This window comes from Oncorhynchus clarkii, chromosome 3 (assembly GCF_045791955.1).
Source record: "Oncorhynchus clarkii lewisi isolate Uvic-CL-2024 chromosome 3, UVic_Ocla_1.0, whole genome shotgun sequence".
NCBI classification, from domain to species: domain Eukaryota; kingdom Metazoa; phylum Chordata; class Actinopteri; order Salmoniformes; family Salmonidae; genus Oncorhynchus; species Oncorhynchus clarkii.
In genome coordinates, this window is record NC_092149.1 from 50,425,295 (window position 1) to 50,448,432 (window position 23,138).

The 23,138-nt window shown below is 40.3% G+C and overlaps 2 protein-coding genes across 10 annotated transcripts in view; one reads left to right on the plus strand and one right to left on the minus strand.

Annotated features, from left to right (window-relative positions):
- The window catches only part of LOC139396777 (glutaminase kidney isoform, mitochondrial-like), a 62,617-nt gene extending 40,663 nt beyond the window's left edge, over positions 1–21,954 (plus strand). For 4 of the 9 annotated variants that reach the window (XM_071143716.1, XM_071143712.1, XM_071143697.1 and 1 more), the window contains exons 10-18: positions 743–809; positions 3,145–3,195; positions 3,840–4,016; positions 4,900–5,031; positions 9,488–9,580; positions 18,334–18,395; positions 18,606–18,682; positions 18,939–19,002; positions 19,281–21,954. In XM_071143716.1, coding sequence (XP_070999817.1) covers positions 743–809; positions 3,145–3,195; positions 3,840–4,016; positions 4,900–5,031; positions 9,488–9,580; positions 18,334–18,395; positions 18,606–18,682; positions 18,939–19,002; positions 19,281–19,434 — 877 coding nt within the window. In that variant the 3' untranslated portion in view covers positions 19,435–21,954. Of the gene's footprint in view, positions 1–742; positions 810–3,144; positions 3,196–3,839; positions 4,017–4,899; positions 5,032–9,487; positions 9,581–10,267; positions 14,488–18,333; positions 18,396–18,605; positions 18,683–18,938; positions 19,003–19,280 lie in introns of those variants that run through there. The other 5 variants (XM_071143735.1, XM_071143724.1, XM_071143748.1 and 2 more) reach the window with 3 other exon arrangements.
- Positions 21,930–23,138, minus strand: part of LOC139385636 (signal transducer and activator of transcription 1-alpha/beta-like) — a 64,744-nt gene continuing 63,535 nt past the window's right edge. Inside the window, exon 44 of the mRNA XM_071130871.1 lies at positions 21,930–22,679. Within this exon, the coding sequence (XP_070986972.1) occupies positions 22,656–22,679 (24 nt within the window). The 3' untranslated portion in view covers positions 21,930–22,655. The remainder of the gene's footprint in view (positions 22,680–23,138) is intronic.

Consider the following 23,138-nt stretch of genomic DNA (forward strand, 5'->3'; position numbering starts at 1 on the left):
TCGGAGCTCTATGGACAATTCCTTCGACCTTATGGCTTGGTTTTTGCTCTGACGTGCACTGTCAACTGTGGTACCTTATATAGACCGGTGTGTGTGCCTTTCCAAATCATGTCCAATTTAATTGAGTTTACCACAGGTGGACTCCTATCGAGTTGTAGAAACATTTCAAGGATGATCAATGGAAACAGGATGCAGCTGAACAAAATTGAGTCTCATAGCAAAGGGCCTGAATACTTATGTATTAAAAACAGAAATAGCTTATTTACATTTTTTTTTTTTAAATTAACCTGTTTTCACTGTCATTATGGGGTATTGTGTGTAGATTGATGGATGAAAACATTTTATTTAATCCACTTCAGAATTAGGCTGTACGGTAACAAAATGTGGAAAAAGTCAAGGGGTCTGAATACTTTCCAAATGCACCGTATACAGTGCACTATGTGGGCCCTGGTCAAAAGTAATGCAGTAAATAGGTAATAGGACGCCATTTCAGACGCCATTTCAGATGCTTTGTGTGGCCTCCTTCTCCTTTCCGGACCCTTCTCCATTATTCATTATTGTTTAGACTGCAGGCATGCAGTCTAAAGTCTGGATGTTTACAGAAGTTAATCACAGTAGGCTCAGGATCTCATTTGGAAGAGGGCTTTTAATTATGACGGCAATGAAGGAATGTGGTGAAAGAAAACACATCTACTCACATGGGTGTAGACTGTTAACTCTTGTTGTGTTCTTTGTTACGCAGATTCCAGTCGGAGCGCGAGTCAGGAGACCGGAATTTTGCTATCGGCTACTACCTGAAAGAAAAGAAGGTCAGAACCGTGATGCTATCTCTCCCTCTCATCTTTCCACTTCCTCGTATCCTCCCTGTTCTCTTACTTGGCACTGTTTCCTTTTCCCATTGTACAACTCACTAAGTCGGAGAGCTGCCTTTACGTTTAAATTTGAGTCATTTAGCAGACACTCTTATCCAGAGCGACTTAGTTAGTGCATTCATCGTAAGATACTGTAGCTAGGGGGGAAAGCCACATATCTTAATCATAGAAAGTACATTTTTAAAAGTTAATTAGCTAGCAGCAAAGTCAGTGCTAGTAGGGGGAAAGTATTTACAGTTAAAGTCGGCAGTTTACATACACTTAGGTTGGAGTCATTAAAACTAGTTTTTCAACCACTCCACAAATTTCTCGTTAACACACTATAGTTTTGGCAAGTCGGTTAGGACATCTACTTTGTGCATGACACAAGTAGTTTTTCCAACAATTGTTTACAGACAGATTTATTTAACTTATAATTCACTGATTCACAATTCCAGTGGGTTAGAAGTTTACATGCATTAAGTTGACTGTGCCGTTAAACCGCTTGGAAAATTCCAGAAAATGATGTCATGGCTTTAGAAGCTTCTGATAGGCTAATTGACATCATTTGAGTCAATTGGAGGTGTACCTGTGGATGTATTTCAAGGCCTACCTTCAAACTCAGTCCCTCTTTGCTTGACATCAAATGAAATCAGCCAAGACCTCAAAAACAATTGTAGACCTCCACAAGTCCGGTTCGTCCTTGGGAGCAATTTCCAAATGACTGAAGGTACCACGTTCATCTGTACAAACAATAGCATGCAAGTATAAACACCATGGGACCACGCAGCTGTCATACCGCTCAGGAAGGAGACGTGTTCTGTCTCCTAGAGATTAACGTACTTTGGTGCAAAAAGTGCAAATCAATCCCAGAACAACAGCAAAGGACCTTGTGAAGATGCTGGAGGAAACCGGTACAAAAGTATCTAAATCTACAGTAAAACGAGTCCTATATCGACATGACCTGAAAGGCCACTCACAAGGAAGAAGCCACTGCTCCAAAACCGCCATTAAAAAGCCAGACTACGGTTTGCAACTGCACATGGGGACAAAGATCGTACTTTTTGGAGAAATGTCCTCTGGTCTGATGAAACAAAAATAGAACTGTTTGGCCATAATGACCATCTATGTTTGGAAGAACATAAAGCAAGCCGAAGAACACCATCCCAACCGTGAAGCACAGAGGTAGCATCATGTTGTGGGGGTGCTTTGCTACAGGAGGGACTGGTGCATTTCACAAAATAAATGGCATCATAAGGAGGAAAATTATGTGGATATATTGAAGCAACATCTCAAGATATCAGTCAGGAAGTTAAAGCTTGGTCGAAAATGGGTCTTCCCAAATGGACAATGACCCCAAGCATACTTCCAAAGTTGTGGCAAAATGGCTTAAGGACAACGAAGTTGAGGTATTGGGAGTGGCCATCACAAATCCCTGACATCAATCCTATAGAAAATTGTTGGGCCGATCTGAAAAGGCGTGTGCGAGCAAGGAGGCCTACAAACCTGACTCAGTTACACCAGCTCTGTCAGGAGGAATGGGCCAAAATTCACCCAACTTATTGTGGGAAGCTTGTGGAAGGCTACCCGAAACGTTTGACCCAAGTTAAACAATTTAAAGGCAATGCTACCAAATACTAAAAAGAGAGGAGGACCAAGGCACTCTTCATATAATTAATTAAAATGCCTTTTAGTATGGCATGTTCAATAGAAACAAAGTTTTTATAAAAAAATAATAATAATAATTAAACGACGCATTTCGGCTGCATGGCCAAAAAAAAGGAATACAATGTCCTCTTTAGAACAGCTTTTCCAATTAGCCCTAATTGGAAGAGGGAGTGGTTACAAAATTGATTGGACACACCTAATACTAATTGAGTGTGTGTAAACTTCTGACCCACTGGGAATGTGATGAAAGAAATAAAAGCTGAAATAATTCTCTACTATTTTTCTGACATTTCACATTCTTAAAATAAAGTGGTCATCCTTCTGACCTAAGACAGGGAATGTTTTACTAAGATTAAATGTCAGGAATTGTTAATTTGAGTTTTAAATGTATTTGTCTAAGGTGTATGTATACTTCTGACTTCAACTGTGTTCATTTTGATTTAGGAGCTATTCTATCTTTCCCTAATAAGGAGTAACTAAACTTAAGCCATCTCACTCTCTCGCTCTCTCTCTCTATCCAATGTATAGTCTAAGATTGCTGAAATACAGAACAGCACATCAGTCATGTCAAAATATATTGCGTGGCTGTAATCTGTCTGTTTATATCCCCCTCTCCCCTCTGCAGTGTTTTCCTGAGGGGACAGACATGACGTCCATTCTGGATTTCTACTTCCAGGTACGTACAGACAGACGGCCCACAACAACTACACACTGCCAGTGGAGGGAGAAATGGGGAGGGACGGGCTTATGGTATTGGCTAGATTGTGAATCCCTCTCTCTCTCTTTCTGGGTCTGGTGACTGTGACTTTGTTCATGTGCTTCTCTGGCTGGGAAGGGAAATGTGTGTAATGGGATAGCTGTGTTGACGTCACATCCCTTTGGGTGTTGACAGCCTTCCTCTCTGGTGTCACGCTGACAACCCACTGACGTATAGGCTCCGGTCATGCTGGTCCTTTGGTAATGTTTGCCTTGGCCCACTGAGAACTCACATAACCTGGAGCCTTTCCTAAAACCATAGAAGGACAAGAGAGAGGAGTAGTTGTACTGGGTACATTAAATTCTATGCATTTACATGTACTTTGATTATAGTATATGGTTTTCATTCTCCGTGCATACACTCTATTTTGATTATACTCTAGTACGTTTTCATCCAGAGTGTGGGCAATATTGGGACGGGAGAATAATTGAGTACGCAATGCCCTAGGCTCACGCTTGACTGTCATATTTATTCTGTGTGCATGTTCTATATTAATGTATTTCTACCACTATTACTGTTTTGGCTTGATCTTAGATTTGTGTTGTAACTGTCTGTCCCTCCAGCTATGCTCCATCGAGGTGACCTGCGAGAGCGCCAGCGTCATGGCGGCCACCCTGGCAAACGGCGGCTTCTGTCCAATCACGGGCGAGCGCGTGCTGAGCCCGGAGGCAGTGCGTGACACGCTGAGCCTCATGCACTCCTGCGGCATGTACGACTTCTCTGGCCAGTTCGCCTTCCACGTGAGTATACTGTACCTCGCCGCCATAGCTCATATAGCACCACAACACTGCGGTATATAAATGTTCCATAGTCTCCCGTTCTTTATCTGCTCTGACAAAAAAATAGCTTTCACCTGGCCTGTTTTGTTTTTCTTCAGAAAAGTGCAGATGAAAGAGAGGAGACAAGAAAAGGAAGCCATTTTACACTATTGAGATGTACCTTGAGTGTCAGTCCACAACATTGACTTTTGTGGTCCAGTTAAAGCACAGCTTATTCTGCCCAATACTGCCACTCTGACAAAATCTGCCCTTTCCTCCTGCCCAATACGACCCTTTTAGTCCCATCCAGCCTGTCTCTGCCCCACAATGTCCCCAATTGCCCTCCACTGGGCTCCAGTCGCTGTCCTTGCCAGAACAAACCAGGACAATATTCTACCTATAGCCCCCATGGAGGATTATCCAATCAGATGTTGCGCGATTATCCAATCAAGTATTCCCACGCATAATAGGGAGACATGGGATCGTATACAAATGTAAACAAGGTTTGAAATGGTTATGTATTAGTCAAATATTATATATGTTTTGGCTTCTTGCGGGTCAATTTTAAGTCTACAAATTATTCCCCAGACCATCCTCAATAAAAAATTGGCCCTGCGGCTGAATCTAGTTGATCCCTGCCTTGCTTTCACTCTGTGTGTCTGTCTGCCACTCACTCTTAGTGTGTATAATGCCCTGGGCCTGTATTCACCTTGAGTCTCAGAGTAGGATTGTTAATATTGGATCACTTTTGTCTTGGATCATAATGAATAAGGGGAGCTGATCCTAGATAATGCACTACTTACAATTTGGGCCCTGATGTCCACAGAGTTGTGGGTAACCTCTCCCTGTGTCTTTGTGTCTATAGGTGGGCTTGCCAGCCAAGTCGGGCGTGGCAGGGGGCATCCTTCTGGTGGTGCCCAACGTTATGGGCATCATGTGCTGGTCTCCTCCGCTGGACAAGCTGGGCAACAGTGTCAGAGGCATTCAGTTCTGCACGGTACGGGGACACACTGACAAACACACATTGACACCTCCGAATAGACATACTCAGCCCCCCCCCCCACACACACACATTACTACTACCACCCTCACACATGATCATATTTCTGCTTCTTATTATATATCGCCCTCTCCCGCTCTCTGAGCCACCACTACATGTTAATCTTTCTACCATCAGAAATGAGCTAGCCTAGCCAAATAGTCCTCCTGGAGCATCTGAGGCCTCACAGAAACATCTTATTTAGTACATTTCCTGCTACAATTCAAACTGTATTGTTCCTGCAAGGGAACTCATTGTGCAGACGAGTACATAGACATAAAACAATTTCCCAAGTTGGGATCAATAAAGTAACACTACTCTCTCCTGTTTACTATTCTCAAACGGGTATAAAAAAAATTGGATGGATGCTAGTTTCTGTTTGCGCCAACTAAGCTGGTTATGGCATTTCACACAATGGTATGCTGTATGATTTGTGTTGCATAACAATATTTATGAATGGTACATACTGTATGTAGATGTATGTTTTACTTGTGATGTCCCATAGTGAACTAGTAGGTGCGTTCTCATTGAGGCCCAGTCATTGGCAGTGGGGTTACGTACAGATACAGCTCTGAGCCGTAGAGAGAGGCCCCACGCTAGTCTGTTCCTTAATAACAAAGTGATGATTGATTAGATCGCATGGCTGGAAAACAATGCCAGGGATCACTGTCAACATGTAGTTGAAGAACGCCAATGTTCTTTAACACTAGAACTGCCATAGGCCAACGGCCACTGACGTTTTGATTTTGTTTATAAAAAATAAAAAAACTCCTGCTCCTTCCCTGATTTTTTATTTTCTTTTATATATATTTTTTTCAAAATGTTTGTAGTTTGCAATACTCATAAAAAAAAAATCATAAACAGAAAATGATTTAGATCCTTTGCTCAGCCAGGCGCTAATGAGTCTCTCTCTCTCCTCCACTGAATGAATGACAAATAGATGAATGGTTGATAATTATGCACTTTACTTCACAATTGAATTCAAAATTAGGCCTAGCTGAACGACGAGGGAGAAGAGGTTGATTTAATTTAGAACAACAATAGTGCAGTGATGAGTTTATGCCTATTTATCAGCATTGTGGCTCATGATTAAACCAAATAATTTGAATGTGTGCCTTGCGGGTTGATATCATTCTCTTTCATGTTTTACTTTCTAAAAAGAAGCTGTTACTGTTTTATTTACTATTACTCTATTGCTAATCAAATTTATTGTAAGGGAAACGAAAACATGCTGTTGCATTAGGCCTTTAGAATAGTGCGAAACATGTCCTTGATTCTATCCTTGATGTCCTTGATTCTATGTTTGCTTCCGAGGGGAAGCAAACAATGCCAGTCAGCCTGTACAGCCGGCTCATCAACTATGCCGAAACTAATTTCACATGTAATAAGAGTTAGCCTAAAGATAAGATTAAATTGACAATAGTCTGAGTGACAATATTGTCAGTTGTCAAATTTTTCATGAAGAGATGGGCGCAGCTTGGAATTGACAGATGCAGGGAAAGGAGCATCACTTTATCAAATCCTCATTCAGAGTCACATGCAGGTCAAACGTTTTGATTTCTATATAGTATCACAAAGGCATATTCTGCCGTTTATGACAATTACTGTTGTCAAATAAATAAATATTTCCAAATATCCCTTTTTTACAAGAATATCTGGGTTGTCTATACTTTCAGCACATGGCCAGTTGTGAGGCAGCTTTGCTCTGTCTACTAAGAAAAGACTAGTAACATAATACATTAAAATATGCTATTGTTTTATACATTTTCTTATTATCACAATGTTTCTTTAAACCTGCAAAAACTCAATTATAATTTCGTTCTGATGGATATAACTCTTGAAATAATGTTTTTTATTTTAATTTATAGACTAGAGTAACATAAGCTCATTCAATTGTTATTTGAAGTAATCGTTTTTTAGTATTCTAATATTACGTAAGACCTTCATAAACACAACCAAATTATGATTCTTCCGATAGCATATATGAAATGTGTTTATTAGAATGCTGATGTGTCATTGGCTGGAAGGAGGGTCCATCAAGGCCAGGTGTTCTCTAGCTGATACTTTTAACACCAGCAATTCTGGTGTTAACCTCTCTAGGGTATGTGGGACGCTAGCGTCCCACCTGGCCAACATCCAGTGAGATTGCAGAGCGCCAAATTCAAATACAGAAATACTCCTTATGGAAATTCAGAAAAGATACAACTATTTTACATAGGTTTAACCTCTTCATCCTACCCCCTCCTTTTTCGAACATTCTGTTAAAAATCGCGCAACATTTCAGCGTCCTGCTACTCATGCCAGGAATATAGTATATGCATATGATTAGTATGTGTGGATAGAAAACACTCTGAAGTTTCTAAAACTGGTTAAATCACGGCTGTGACTATAACAGAGCGTGTGTTTCATCGAAAAGCGCAAGAGAAACTGGTCACTGAAAGCTGAAAAAAGTATCCATGCGCCCCTTTCATGTATTGTTTAAAGGAAACCAAATTTAATATGGACACGGATGCAATCCCTACAGCTTCCACACGATGTCGCCAAAAACGTCATTTTTATTGACAAAAATCCTTTGAGACATTACCAATAGATCCGTCATTCCATCCAGCCTACAACAATCGATTTTGGAAGATTGAAAAATGGACATTGTTTTCTTGAGTAGATGCTATTGAATACAGATCGCCCAGTGATCAATTTGATCGCTTATTAACGTTTACAAATACCTAAAGTTGGGTTACAAAAGTAGGTTGAAGTGTTTTGTCAAAGAATATAGGCAACTTATATAATTTTTTTAAATGACGTTGCGTGTTGGAAGAGAGCTTTTTTCCTGAAGCAGACAGGCTATACAAACTGATATTTTGGGCATTCATGGACGGATTTAATCGGGAAAAATACCAATTTGTGATGTTTATGGGACATATATGAGTGCCAACAAAGAATATTATCAAAGGTAATGAATGTTTTATATTTTATTTCTGCGTTTTTGTGTAGCGCCGGCTACGCTAATTATTTTGTTTACGTCGCCTTCAGGCATTTTGGGGTGTTGCATGCTATCAGATAATAGCTTCTCATGCTTTCGCCGAAAAGCATTTTAAAAATCTGACTTGTTGGCTAGATTCACAACGAGTGTAGCTTTAATTCAATACCCTGCATGTGTATTTTAATGAACGTTTGAGTTTTAACGAGTACATTTAGCATTTAGCGTAGCGCATTTGCATTTCCAGGTGCCTACTTGAGACGTCTACGTCTCAAGTAGGATCAAGAAGTTAAAGATCAACTTCTTGTGAATCCAACCACGGTGTCAGATTTCAAAAATGCTTTACGGCGAAAGCATACCTTACGATTATTTGAGAACATAGCCCAGCAGACAAATCATTAAAACAGTAATGAACCAAGTAGAAGAGTCAGAAATAGAGATACAATTAATCACTTACCTTTGATGATCTTCATATGGTTGCACTCAGAAGACATTCATTTATTCAAAAATGTTCCCTTTGTTTGATAAAGTCTCTCTTTATATCCAAAAACCTCCGTTTTGTCCTCGCGTTTTTTTCAGTAATCCACAGGCTCAAACGCAGTCACTCACAACTGGCAGACAAAAAAATCCAAATTGTATATGTAAAGTTCATAGAAACATGTCAAACAATGTTTATATGCAATCCTCGGGTTGTTTTTAGCCTAAATAATCTATGATATTTCAACCGGACAATAACGTTGTTGATATAAAAGGTAAACAAGAAAGGCACTCTCTAGGTCGCGCGCATTAAAAAACTTTGTGACACGGCAGGGTCCACTCAATCAGACTGCTCTTACTCCCTCATTTTTCAGAATACAAGCCTGAAACAATTTCCACATCTAGTGGAAGGCATAGGAACTGCAATTTGAGTCCTAGGTCAATGGATACTGTAATGGCATTGAATAGAAAACTTCCTACTTCCTGAATGGATTTTTCTCAGGTTTTTGCCTGTCAAATCAGTTCTGTTATACTCAAGACACTATTTGTTTTCTATCCAAATCTACCAATTATATGCATATCCTATCTTCTGGGACTGAGTAGAAGGCAGTTTAATTTGGGAACGCTTTTCATCCAAAATTCCAAATGCTGCCTAGCCTAGAGAAGTTAACTTTACCTACTCATATGACCTGGCATTGCCACTAGACCAATGGTTAGCGTCACCGGCTTCAGCACATAACATGTACACGGACATGTCCGCATGGGATCGAATCCCAGCCCCACCGCTATTCTGATTCACTCTAGAGTTTAGATTTTTAGTCCGAGCTCTCTCTTTCTGTTTATTTCACCCTCTATCTCACTCACTCTCTCTGTCTGTCACTGTCTGTCTTTTTCTCTCTGTGTCTCCCTCCCTCCCTCCCTCTGTCAGATAATGACTCTCTCTGATTCTATGCGTTCCAGGACCTGGTGTCTCTCTTTAACTTCCACAACTACGACAACCTGAGGCACTTTGCCAAGAAGCACGATCCTCGCAGGGAGGGAGGCGACCAGAGGGTGAGTACACATAGAAACAACCATCCCCTTCACACACACACGCCTTTACACACACCTTTACAGACGCACCCCTCTTTCATTGTTACCACACCTTCCCAGAATGACATAATGTGCCTGATTTAATGGTGCTAAATTGGCTGTAGCCGAGTATCTTAAGAGTTGCTAATGAGAGTTCCTAAAGAAAAATTGCTGCCCTAGTTATTTAGATAGCCACAGTACACTCTAATTTATTGACATTTGGATTATGTTTGTGGATGTTTGATAATTTTAGGTATATTTTGGGGAATTTACTTGTTTATCTGGTTTGCCCTTTTGGAGGGGGGGTTTGTCATTTAATTTGATTTAATCTCAAGGTCAGTAAGCTTTGGCATGCTTGGTTAAATATTAATGAAAGGTTAGGATTGATTTTGAATTATCCTTTCCTTTTGGTCTAATAGTGTTTTAATCCGTATGTTGAGAGGCAAGTGGCATCTCTGTCAGAACAAACCAGACACACACACACACACACACGCCAAACAGTCAGACACAATAAAGAAAGGCCGACACATTCTCCATTACATAGTTACAAAACTTAACATATTACCAACCACGCATAGATAGTCACAGACACACATCCCTAGAGCAGCCGCACTTGTGGCATGTGCAGGCAGACCCAACTAATCTGTTATCCCATGTTGCTTGAAACAGCAGTTTACCTTCGGACCAATGGATTACGAGAGCCTTCAGCAAGAGCTAGCTCTCAAAGACTCTCTGTGGAAAAAGGTGGTGCCCACTGATTGCCACGAGGACAGCTCCACCACTGTAGTCTATAGGATGGAGAGTGTCGGGGAGCGCAACTAGGACCCCCTCTCTCCTCCCTACCTCCCACCTTCTCCTGTCCCCTTTCTACACCCATATATGACTTCATATATTTATATAAATTATCAAGAGGATTATTTATTTCTATAAGTTTTTATTTTATTTTTTTTACATAATGTAATGTCACATTATGTACTGGTGATGAATGATAATTGATTCTACCTGGGTTACTGTACTTTTTTTCCCCCTCTTTTTTTTCTTCTGTGTGTCTGTGGCTGCAATCCAAACACTTAACAGACACACCCTCAGCCCTCAAATCAAGTGGACACTTCTGATGATATATCATGACGTCTGACGAGTTGACACTTGTAGGGCGAGGGAGGAAATAATTATTTTTAAATGAGTCGCCCTTGCCCGGAAATTCGTCACTTGTTCATCTCGCAACGATTGTGTTTTCATTCACCAGTAGCGTGTGGGTGCTTTATATGCGCTACAGTCAATTATGATTGCATGTCTACTTATATTAACTACATAATTATTAATATATGCCTACTGTATCATAGCTAGAAAATGAATTAGCTAACTAACGTTAGCCTGTCTAGTTGGAACTTCTGAAGACGGGGAATGTTTTTTATTTCTACAATTTCCAAAAGCTAACCAAACAAAAACATCATTACTTTTACGAGACGTGTTTGTGTAGCACAATTTGTAACTTCTTTACATTCCTTTTAACTTACACTTGTATGTTGACTCCATATTGACGTTGAGGTTTTAAGTTTTGGCGGACTTTTCTTAGCGGATGTACAATCATCGCGAATTGAATTATGGGGTGTTTCAGGCCCTGAAGCGAACATAATTGTATCCTCGCAAACTCTATTAAAAATGAGGGCTGAGGGGCTTGCGTTGCACACTTCCCTTGCTTGGCTAATCATTTGGACCGACGACAAATATGGCTGTGGGGATTCCCCCTAGGGAATAAGGCGAGGGTAAGTGGACGAGGGTGTGTCTTTTATGAGTTTGAAATGCATCTCTTGTGTTTTTGGGGTCCCTGCAGAGCTGAGGGAAGCCCTTCTGGATGCCTGTCTAGAATGTCAGACTTTAGGGGCCTGAAGGGATTGCCTGGCTCAGATTGAGGCTTTGCAAGTAGACTTGATCCATTTCATGTGTGCTTCAATATCTACTGACAGGTTTGAAGTCCTGTATCTGTCGAACATGCCAGTGTGGGTATTAGACCCATTGTAATGTGTTTGTTAACCAAAACGAGGGAGGTTTTCTCAAACCAAAAGCCAAGGGAAGATGTGGAGCGTTGTGCTTTGACACACATAAATATAATGTATCTCATTATATTTATATGCGTTGACAGGCTCTTAAGGTTACTACAAGCTTAACTCTGTTGATGTGTGTGTGTGTGTGTGTGTGAAGTGGGATTTTTGAAGTAGAGGACACCTTTTGGTAACAGGATATCCTTGCCGGTCCCTCCCGTTTTTTGGGGGGGTTTTTTGGTCTTCATTTTTTGAAAACAAGGAACAGTAGGCTTCCTTTGCTTATAGTAGTAGGCTGGCTTTAACCTGGCGAAAAACATAGCAAGCTAGCTAGTATTTTTTAGCTCCCCACATCTCCATGTGAAATAATCAGATTGATCATTTAGAAATATGCCCTGGCAAATGTTCTTCTACTTGCTGGTGTAACCTAAAACATTATCCCAGTTTGATATACTGCTTGTGTATTCATTCCCATATCAGTTAATAAAAATAGAACAGCATTTATTTTTTTGTTGTAAAAAAAACACATGGCTAGCAAGTTGGCTACAGCAGGTAATACCATTTCACAGTAGCCTGGAATCACTAGTTACTATTTCTAAATAAAATAATGTTTTGGGTGGATTCAGTTGCGGAGATTATATTTGGTTATCAATGCAAAATAGTCTACTTTGATGAATTGCCTATATATATATATATATATATATATATATATCAGATCAAGGAACCAAGCAATAATACTGCCCCCACGGCCGCAGAAGTAATGATACTGCATGTCTAAATTTTCAGGTAGTAAAACGGTACGCCGAACGCCAGAGCTTTTTTCAAGGAACCGCCCCTTTTGTGATGAAAAATGACATTGCAACACTCCGATATTTGTGTCTGCATAGAGCTTGTAGTATGCTTTTAGAAGAGCAAACTGAGATTATAACGATAAGGCACTTATCAGGCGTGACACGGAGACGATATCAGTCGGACCATTCTAACTTGCATACCAGTGCTTTACCTTTCACATACCAGCAACGGATCTCACATGAGCCGATTTCTCAACTGCTGTTGAGTGGAGCGAAGCTTTTCATCAAGGACGTAAAAGGTGACTCATTCCACCCCCTTTTGTGTGTGTGTGCGCCTTTTTGTATTTGAGTGGTGTGCGTGTCTGTGTGTGTGTGTGTGTGTGTATACCATGTTCATCTAAGCTGTGACGCATGCTGAGGGGACCTTGACCCTGGCTCTGACAGACCGACAAGACACCGCACAAACCTTTAGTTTTCATGACATAGCCTAGTAGAATCCTGCTGGATCTATTCCGTTGGCAGTTGCAGTATGCATATGTCAGATGGCATATCGTGGTTATATAGGTCATACGTATATGTATTGTACAAGTCAGTATACCATTGAGAGAAAGTGTGATCACACATTGTTACCAATTTTATATTTAATCCGTTTTATTACTGTGAATTACGCTTAGCTACCCTTAAAGAGGAAGGGGAAACCAGTTCCTCTTATCTATACTGTAGCTTAAGAATGCATCATGTTTATTTCCAATATGCACTGTACAGTATCTACAGTTTTCCCAAAGACTGTATTTGCCTGGCGTGTGTTTTTTGGGGGGGATTGTTATCTTGCAGTAATCTTGATGAAACTCAACAACAGCGTAGAACGGCAAGGGAATCCACTTACTTCACAAACGTTGGCCACATTTGCATATGTACGTCAACCAGCAGGACACCGTGGGTGTCCTGCTGCTGGGGCTGTTTTTCTTGTTCAATGTTGTTATCCAATCATTCTTGAAACTGGACAGTTGAATTGGTATACACTGTTGTTGTAGTAGCCCTTTGTTACCCATTACTTCGTCATGAATGTGCTCTTCTTCTCGTGGGACCCATATAAGTCTATGGGTCCCATACCGGCCAAGGTTGGGGTCAATTTGAATTGAAGTCAAATCAGGAAGTGATTTAAATGTCAAATTCATAAATGGAAAGAATTTTGAAAGATACATGGCTTCTCCCTTTCAGTTTGTTGACAAGTTATTGAACATAGATGCCCTGTTTTTCAATTATTGAATTCAAATGTATTCATTGAATTGGAATTCCTGAATTGGCTGACTTGAACCCACCCTATCCCATATACGTTTAGTTAGTTTTTAGCTTCTTTTAGTATCAGACTTTTACTTAAAATATATTTTTGTTGTTTTGCCATGTCAATATGCTTGGACTTCATTTAAAATTGTGATTTGGAACTAGGACTACTATTTCACTAAGGATGTTTTTTTTTAAGTGTAGGCCTTAGATGTCAGTCAGTCAGTGTGTGGTGCAAAGCATTCACAAGTCTCTGCCACTGTGGAGTGAAGCTAGCTGTAGCTAGCCTAGCAGCTAACGTTAACTTGCTTGCTAATGCTAATTTACCAAATAATCAGTTCTGTTAAATCGATCCTATTTATTTGTACTGAAATTGTATCATTTTTTTCCCCCTGCTACTCATGTGTTCTGAAACACGTTTGAGTGTGTTTTCTAATGTCTTGCCCATGTTGACATAATATGGAGAATGCAGGGGCTGAAAGCTTGCAAGACTTAGGAGTTAGGATGACGTTAGAGGATACAGGAGGAAGTTATGGCGCTTACTGAACCTTTCTACTCTACTGCAAAATGTGACTAATAACCCCAATCAAATTTTACACAGGGGTTTTTTGAATGCCGTACCAGTATTTTCATTACAATTTCTGATTTTTTTTTTTATGATTTCACAGCAACATGTTTAATGTTTCCCACAATGTCATTATTTTACTTCAAATTGCATATTTTTGTATGATTTAATAAATGTGTTTGAATCCCACCTTGATATTTTAAAGTTCATTTTAGTCCTTGTATTCTTTTTCATTTTTCTGTTTCAATCCATATCTGTGCCTTGGAGAAAACAGCTGTAGCCCTCCAAGTCTAACACACTATACACACCAGCAGCCTACACTGAATGTGTATCACTGCATTTAACATGAACTTCTCGTGAGCTCCTCAGATCTTAACCTGATCTACCTGGAGTGTTGATTTATTACCAAAACCAGTTTGAGTTAGTGTCTTGGGCATAAAAGGGTGTTGCTTTCACCTCATAGTAAAGACACTGACTCTTGGTGTGGATGAAAACACTAGGTATTTGTCTTGTAGAACTTTGTAGTTCTACAAGAGGCCAGTATTGCAAATACTAGCAAAGAGTAGTTGCAATGACAGGTGAAGTACCTGTTGAAATCATGTTGCCATTTTATAAACCAATAAAGTACTATAACCAACAAATACCTGTTTTGTCAAATTACCACAACTGAAACTAAGTGGTTTAACCCTTTTTGTTTTATTAGTTAACAGGGGATTTTTTCTTACTAGGAAATTGTGGTATCAATGGGTAGTTTTTGACATGTACCTTCAACACAATTGGTAATTTTGTATCTGGTTTGTACTAAACGGTGCCTAGAGGTTTTAATGAATCCTTAACAATCTGTAACGATCAGTAATTTAATGTTAACTAGTTGGTAATTCTTGTTTAAATACTGTTTTCACCATATAATTCCCAAGTAAATACTGTACCTGATCATGTCTGTGCTAAATACTTTGAAAGTGCAGTTTCTGTGACTAGCTTTGACTCTTCTGGTCGCAGTTCAACCTGCGCAGGAAAAAGAAAGGTGAGGGGGTGGGTGATTTGGGGAGGGGTCTTGTGTGGTATGCAGTGCAGTGCACCCTTTCAGAGTTAATGGAACCAATCAGAAGAGACCCCAGAATGCATTGTGCTTGATCTGTGTGAGCTTGGTCTGTATGCTCGCGCTCCGGTCATTGTTCTGAACCAGTTTTTACTTGGTGAGTTAAGTCAAGTGTGCTCTCTTTGCTGGCAACTGTGTTACTTGCTGTACTATGTCTGTCTGTATAGTATGGTTATTGTATTTCTGTTGTAGCCATTCTTTTTCAGCCTGTCAAGGAACATCCATCACACTTATAACAAACATGACTGAATAGTCACTGTTTCGGCTTCAGGGTGATAGCGTGGGTAATAACTATCAAAGTAGTTAAGTTATTTAGTAATAAGTCAAAATTAGCCTCTTTTGAGCCAGTTCTGTTTTAATAGGGTGAATTGTATACACTTTTGTATACAGTCTAGACATTTTTGTATGGGAATGTGCTGGATTACCCTTGACATGCTGTGCTCGCTTGTGTGTTGCAGTGTGATCTCACCAACAGTGACCTATGTCTGTGCAGGGCTGGGCTGATATAGGCCAGATTGGATTCAAACACACATTATGATACCTGTGGGGGAGATGTAGTCACTGCCATAGAAATATAAGTAAATCGTGTAATTCTATGTCAGTGGCAATTTTGGTCCCATGCCTATGGTGTTACATTTCACCTATTGGCACAATGCTCAGACTGGGTGTGTCTAAGTGACTTGTCCGTGTCTAGCCTCTTAATAATCAAAATAATCTCGGTCCAAAACGCCTCCCTGGCCCCATATGAACAGCGTGGTTCAGAGATTCTCTGCCCCACATTGGGTGTGTATACATTTGTTTATTTCAAAACTAGCCTACATAGCCCATGTTTGTTGATGACTGTGGGTTGGAAAAGGATGCTATCTTTTTTGTGGTAAATAATGCAAGTGACTTCAATGGCTTTCTTTGAACGGGGGGGGGGGGGGGGGGGATATTAGATTCACAGGAATACATCACATAAGATGAAGAAGCAATACTTCAAGCCGCAGCTCCATACTACTTGTCAGACAGAACTGATACTGTATACTGGTTGTTGGGGTGGGATTGGTGTGCGTGGTCCGTGGGTGGCTTTTAACCATTGTATTGGTTTCCTCATGTCTTACTCAATAGTAGGAAGAAGTTGAGTCCAAATTGGATGTTGGGTACTATATTTATTGAATATTATATGAATCATATAAATTTAAAAGGGCCAAATTGGTTGCAATCAATTAGCTTAATTTCTCAGATCAAATTCCATTGTAAGAAAATGTTGCAGAAATGCACATTTTATCTGCTTCTAACTATAAAAAACAATCTGAGATGATGGGTGTCATGGCTTGCTGAAATATGGGACGACTCTGCTTTGCGCTCTGCTGTCTAACTAGTTATTTTCTGCTACTGAGTTGTGACACTGATCTGCTAAATGCCTTTGCTAGTTAACAACGATATTTGTTCTGCTAGCTCTGCTACCTACGGCTATGCTGAGTTTTGCCCTGCTTTATTCTGTTTTGATTGGTGTTCTACTGTGATGTGGAGCTCCTATATGTTCTGTTTTGGGCAGTTGTCTCTGAATTCTGCAGCATCATCAAAATGATTCTGAGATGTTACTGAAACACTGCACAACTGTTCCTCCCCAAGCAAAAAAACAACATCTAAATTGGTAATAACTCCATATTGTCATTAACTGAGTAATGCATTAATTGATTGGTTTACTGGTTTGTTGTGAATGTGAATCAAGGGTTTTATGCTTTTGATACCCCAGCACTGTTTGTTTTTTAATTCACTCTTTTAATTCAATCCAGTACAGTTGAGTATCTAAAGCATCTAATTCCGATCCAAACAGTAGTTCACATGATTAGACGTTGACGCTTTGAAGCTCTACCCACAATACCACCGCCACCCAAATGGGAAAAACATGAGACCATTTACTGAAGGCAATGTCACTATGCCTTCAGTAATGTTTCAGCACCCTCTAGTGGTTGATGATTAGATTAGAGAAAGCTACCACAGACCCATAGCCTGCAATGCAGCAGAAAAGGCACACATAGTCTGCTAAAGCTTCAAGTTAGTAAATGGACCACATGAGAATAAGCTCAAATTGTATTCTATTTCTATGCTAGTGCCATAGTGTTACTCCCAATATGTGAATCTCTACCTTTTTATTTCTCCAATCAACTCTTTAGAAAACACTGCCAGAATCCAACCATAGTATCTGGTCTGTAGTCAATACTGGTAGCTCCTCAAACATGACTCAAGGCTCCTTAAGCATCTAATTGACTGGGTGGCAGAATCGAGAACCTTGGCTAATAAATCTGTCAATATCCCCTGTTGCCTACAGCTTGAGCCAGGACTCACGGTTTGCCTGGGGCTAGAGAACTCTCTTAACTCCTAAATCACTCCTAATACACTCACTACTCACAAACATACCCACTGGTCTTACCAACTGCTCAGTGGCCTCACTGCACACATAGTTAGTAGAATTTAATAACATATATATTTTGGGACAATATTAAATATTGACAGCTTTATTAGCCAAGTTTCTCTATTCTGATAGGCAGTTAATAAGATGCCTTGAGTCATGTTTTGACAACACTAAAGTTAACAGGTCATATATGATCGTTTTTAATGATCATTGCTTATGATATAGGATGTAGCCTATTTCATGCTGCCATTTCTCAAAAGAATGAAATATATGCTATTCAGTCAGTCACTATGAGAGATGCTTAGACACAAGGGGGTAAAAAAGTACTTCTGGCAAGTCTTACATGGCATTACATTCTACATAATTAATAATACTGCCATTGCCATGGGGGTTTTTGTAAGGAGTTGATTGGGATCCAGAAGTCCTGATTGATGTTTGTCAGATTCCGCTTCTCTTTTAGCTGGTGAAGGACTGTGGTAGGGCACATACACCCCCCCCCCATGCATGTGTGTGTTTGCCTGTTTTCACAAACTGCCTTCCTCCTTCTCTCCAGGTCAAGTCTGTCATCAATCTCCTGTTTGCCGCCTACACCGGAGACGTCTCGGCACTAAGGAGGTACAGTACGCACCTCTTACACACAGATGACACACACGCATTGAAAGGGATTTTTTATTTTATTTTTTCAATCATGTTAAATTCATTATACTTGAGTAGTTATACCTCTGTTCATAATGATCCGTCTTCTATTGTATCTCTGAATTACTTTGGTCTTCTTTCTCTGCCCGTTATCTTCCATCTGACACTGCTGCCCTTTTCTGTCTGTAGGTTTGCCCTCTCCTCCATGGACATGGAGCAGAGGGACTACGACTCCAGGACGGCTCTACATGTTGCAGCAGCAGAAGGTGTGTCTCACAGCCTCCCTCTTCCTGTCACACGGGGGCAAATTGTGTAATGTCAGGGTCCTCTGGGAGGGATTGGCAGACTTAGCCCCCTCTGTTTTCGTAGGGGTTCATTTGCTGTCCCTCGGCAGCTGTGCTGGCGTGGTGTGTGACGTCTTTGCTGCAGTGTGCGTAGGAGTGTGTGTGTGTGTGTGTGTGTGTGTGTGTGTGTATGTTTTTTTTGTTTCTTACGCAACTCTGCCATCTGCTCTCCTTTCAGGACATGCAGAGGTGGTGCGCTTCCTCTTAGAGGCGTGCAAGGTGAACCCTGTTCCCAGGGATAGGTAAGCCCACAGAAACTTGTCTGTCTGCCTTGTGTGTGTTTAGGTGTGTGTTTTTTATTTTGTGTGTGTCTGGGTGGACGAGAGACGGTATCATATACTTGAGTGATAGTAAGCGTCTACAATGTACATTCTACAATACAAGTGTACTCCCACTCCAAAATAACACTTTTGTTTGTCCCCTGTCATTTTCAGAACAACTAGTGTTCGCTCCCAGAACTATTATGCCTTTTGTAGGCCAGTCTAACCCCAGTCAGTCACGCTCGTTATCTTCCCTATAGGTGGGACAACACTCCAATGGAGGAGGCCTTGCACTTTGGCCATCACGACGTGGTCACCATCCTCCAGGACTATCAAAACAAGTACAACCCACAAGAGGTCCCCAAGAAGAAGGTCAAGGAGACGACGGAGAACAACCTGGACGGCCTGCTGTAGTGTAGCCTTGCAAGCCAGCAGGTGGCACCACGCTGCTTTTATATCATCTCTACTATACTCGACTGCTGTTTTTGTGGTGGGATACGCTTTTTGGAGTGACTTTTTTTTTGTCGACTTTGTATGATGTCGTATTTCTGAACTGTGTGTTTGATTGAACGTGTGTTTTTTTTAAATATATTTTTTTATACTCCCTTTTACCGTAAGCGTTTTGTTTTACCTTTGTCGTGCGCTTTGCTCCTTTTGCGACCGTGTTGCTTACTTTTGCTGTATCTTGTCTCTCTTCCATCACCAAGTATGTGTGGTGTGTGTTAGGGTCCCAAATCAAAGTGCACAATCTGATTTGAATCTTTGTGACAATGGTGTACAATTATAAAGTGATATTATTATACATATTCTCCTACATGTAAATTATATATTTATGTACTGTTGAAAGTTAGTTCATTTCATGATATCAAGGACCAATACTTCCTGTAGTAGATCATCTAGCAGTTTGGTCTTCTTCCTGGAGGGCCACAATGTCCAGTAATCTTTGGCCAAATCAGGCACTCTCTATGGAGTGATATGATGTTGGCACTAATGTCACTCCGTACCATTCTAGCTACAGTGCTTCTTTTAAAGCCTGGTTGGACAGTTAAATAAACGGTAGGACATGATGGGCCACCACTAGGGTAGAGGCACTATATGGTCCTGCCTTAGTCACATGTAAAGGATGCCAGGATGTTACCATACTTCCTATGCTTCCACTAGTCCGGGTTCAGACTTGTCTTGACTTTTTATCAACCCTACTGCATAGGAACTATATGCGCTTTCATTTCAATATAATTTTTCTGTACTTTGACTTTGTTTGGGAAGAGCTCAAGACCCTCTTTAATTTGTATATATTTTTGTCTGTTTTTTCTCATTTATAACAGTGGAATTGTACTTCCCTATAGCTAAATACTGTATGTAATGCGCACAACACAGGCGGTTGTCTGTTTGTAGAGAGGTCTCTAAATCAGGAACTGCCGACACAACGGGGGTATCTGCGTCCCCATGATAAAACACTAGTCTGCCATCATACAGAATACTTTCTATCAAACCAATACAACAGGACTAAAGCCTACAAGTAAACCATCTACCCACTCTTCATCGGAAGCACTTTTCTGAAAGGAGCAAACCAATTGGATATGTTTTGTGTAAAAGAGTGGGCTAACGTGTTAAATACATAAACATATGGCAGTTGATATGAATATTGTCAAAGAAAATCCTCTTAGATGTCATTTTTTATGAATAAGCGTGTGCCTGTGGCCAGGAATCAATTTCCCCACAGTAGTTAAGATCAGCTGGTGTGTAAAGGACCATATTACACAATATAAACTAGGCTTAATTCAGGATTGGAATTATAGCGTAGTCATATTCCATTTAATTTCCAAAGAGTCTAAGAGATGAATGGAAAGTCCAGAATTACTTATTGTATTTGTATGTTATGCTTTGCTACTTGAATATGCACAGTAGCGTTGTATCCTTGACAGGTGCAACAACAGTTGGTTGATTTAGTGTGTCAGTTTTGTGCATAGCCACTCATGAGGTCCAATATGAATGTCAAATCCATCCACTTGAGGAGTGACGCACAGTATGACATGAGCGATACCAAAAACATAACCACTTGCAGTCAATTTACAACCGGTTTTTATTTTTTTAATTGATGTTAACGTGAATGTTAAGACCGCATGAAGCAATACTGTACAATAGATCAAATTATAAATGAACAACAGTGGTAGTATTTTTTCCCCCCATAAGACCGATGTAGCATAAAGAACAGCTTCAATGACATAATGTAGAATAACCTTACGCAACGTTCTAATCCAGATAACGAATACACAGATGGAAAATCAAGTGGATTGGAAAGCCCTGTCCTCTATGTACATAACATCTCTACCACTACTTGTTGGTCTCTGTAAGGCAACGTGGCCGGTTTTCAGCAACTCCCCAGATCTGTCTGAGACGGTGACATTGTGTATAGAAAAATGTTCAAATGAAAGCCAAAGAATGATAACGGAACACGTTGCTACAGAAACTCAACCTCCTTCACCACTCCCAGTAGTCCGGGAAACACTAGACCTGAACCCTCCAATCAATCACCTCCATAACACTGTCGTATCCGTGACATACAGGGAAAGGTCTCAAAATCAGACATTGGTTTTGCTATTGTTGATTCAGTGAAAGGTAACCTTGCCTGTGACCTGAACTTGTCAGCTGCCTAGGCTTTAGCTCAGAGGGCGAACACAATATTGTGGCTTGCAGAAGACCGGAGTTTGAACCCCTGTAGGTCATATGGACAGATGGTTTAAGTCAGGTGTCACCAGTAGTTGCAGACCCGTCTAAAGTTCCAACTAGACAGTTCTGAATGTATTGCTAAACACGGATGTCCTTTTCTGTTCATATTTTAGGGCATAGTTGATGTGCAGATGTGCGATTGCTCCTGGCAGTGGAATATATACACATATTTATTTTAATAAACAAGGTTAAATAAATCAAAGCTATTCAGGCATGTGTGAGCCCTCTTCTTTGTCCTTAAATTAAACAGTGAGGTCCAAACATTTACCATTCATTTCTATTTGGCACAAAAATTATCGAACAACCAAAACAAACAGCAAATGCATACAAGTGTGAGGAGTCACAAGCTTGGAATCATTGCGTGCTCGGATTATGGGACCAAATTCTAAACTTGACTACTTAAATTCACGTAAGGGAATTTGTCACATTAACTTTTGGTCCCCTAAAATTAAGGGGCTATGTGCAAAAAGAGCTGTAATTTCTAAACGGTTCCCTCTATGTATGAAAATACCCTCAAATTAAAAGCTGACAGACTACACTTTAATCTCATTGTATCATTTCAAACCCATGGTGCTGGAGTACAGAGCCAAAACAACAACAAATGTGTCAAATGTCCCAATACTTTTGAAGCTCACTGTATAACAGCTTAACCATTTCACACTACATATGCATTCACAAAATATTATCCTGTCACACAGAATGACATTCCTTAATAGAAACAGCTGGACTTGAAGCCCCAAAATCTCATGCATGTACATTAAATCGACAGACTACATATGTATACAGTTTTAGTTGTATTTACAAAGGAAACCCAACAAATCTCTTCAATTTAATCAACATCTTCAGATCAGTTTGGTGCAGAGGGGTAACAAGTTTTCCAAGGGGCGCTGCCTGAAGAGGGCAGGTTAGTTTGGGAAAGCTTTGCACATCTGTAGGAAGAGGGACATGAGAAATACCAGAATCAAGGACAATGGGCTGCATCTCAATAGTGGAATGCTGCACTGAGTGTGTACTCTCACATTGTAAAAATGCATGAATTATCCTTACATGAACGGTTTGGAAATACATGCTCTAGCTACAGTGCCTTGCGAAAGTATTCGGCCCACTTGAACTTTGCGACCTTTTGCCACATTTCAGGCTTCAAACATAAAGATATAAAACTGTATTTTTTTGTGAAGAATCAACAACAAGTGGGACACAATCATGAAGTGGAACGACATTTATTGGATATTTCAAACTTTTTTAACAAATCAAATACTGAAAAATTGGGCGTGCAAAATTATTCAGTCCCTTTACTTTCAGTGCAGCAAACTCTCTCCAGAAGTTCAGTGAGGATCTCTGAATGATTCAATGTTGACCTAAATGACTAATGATGATAAATACAATCC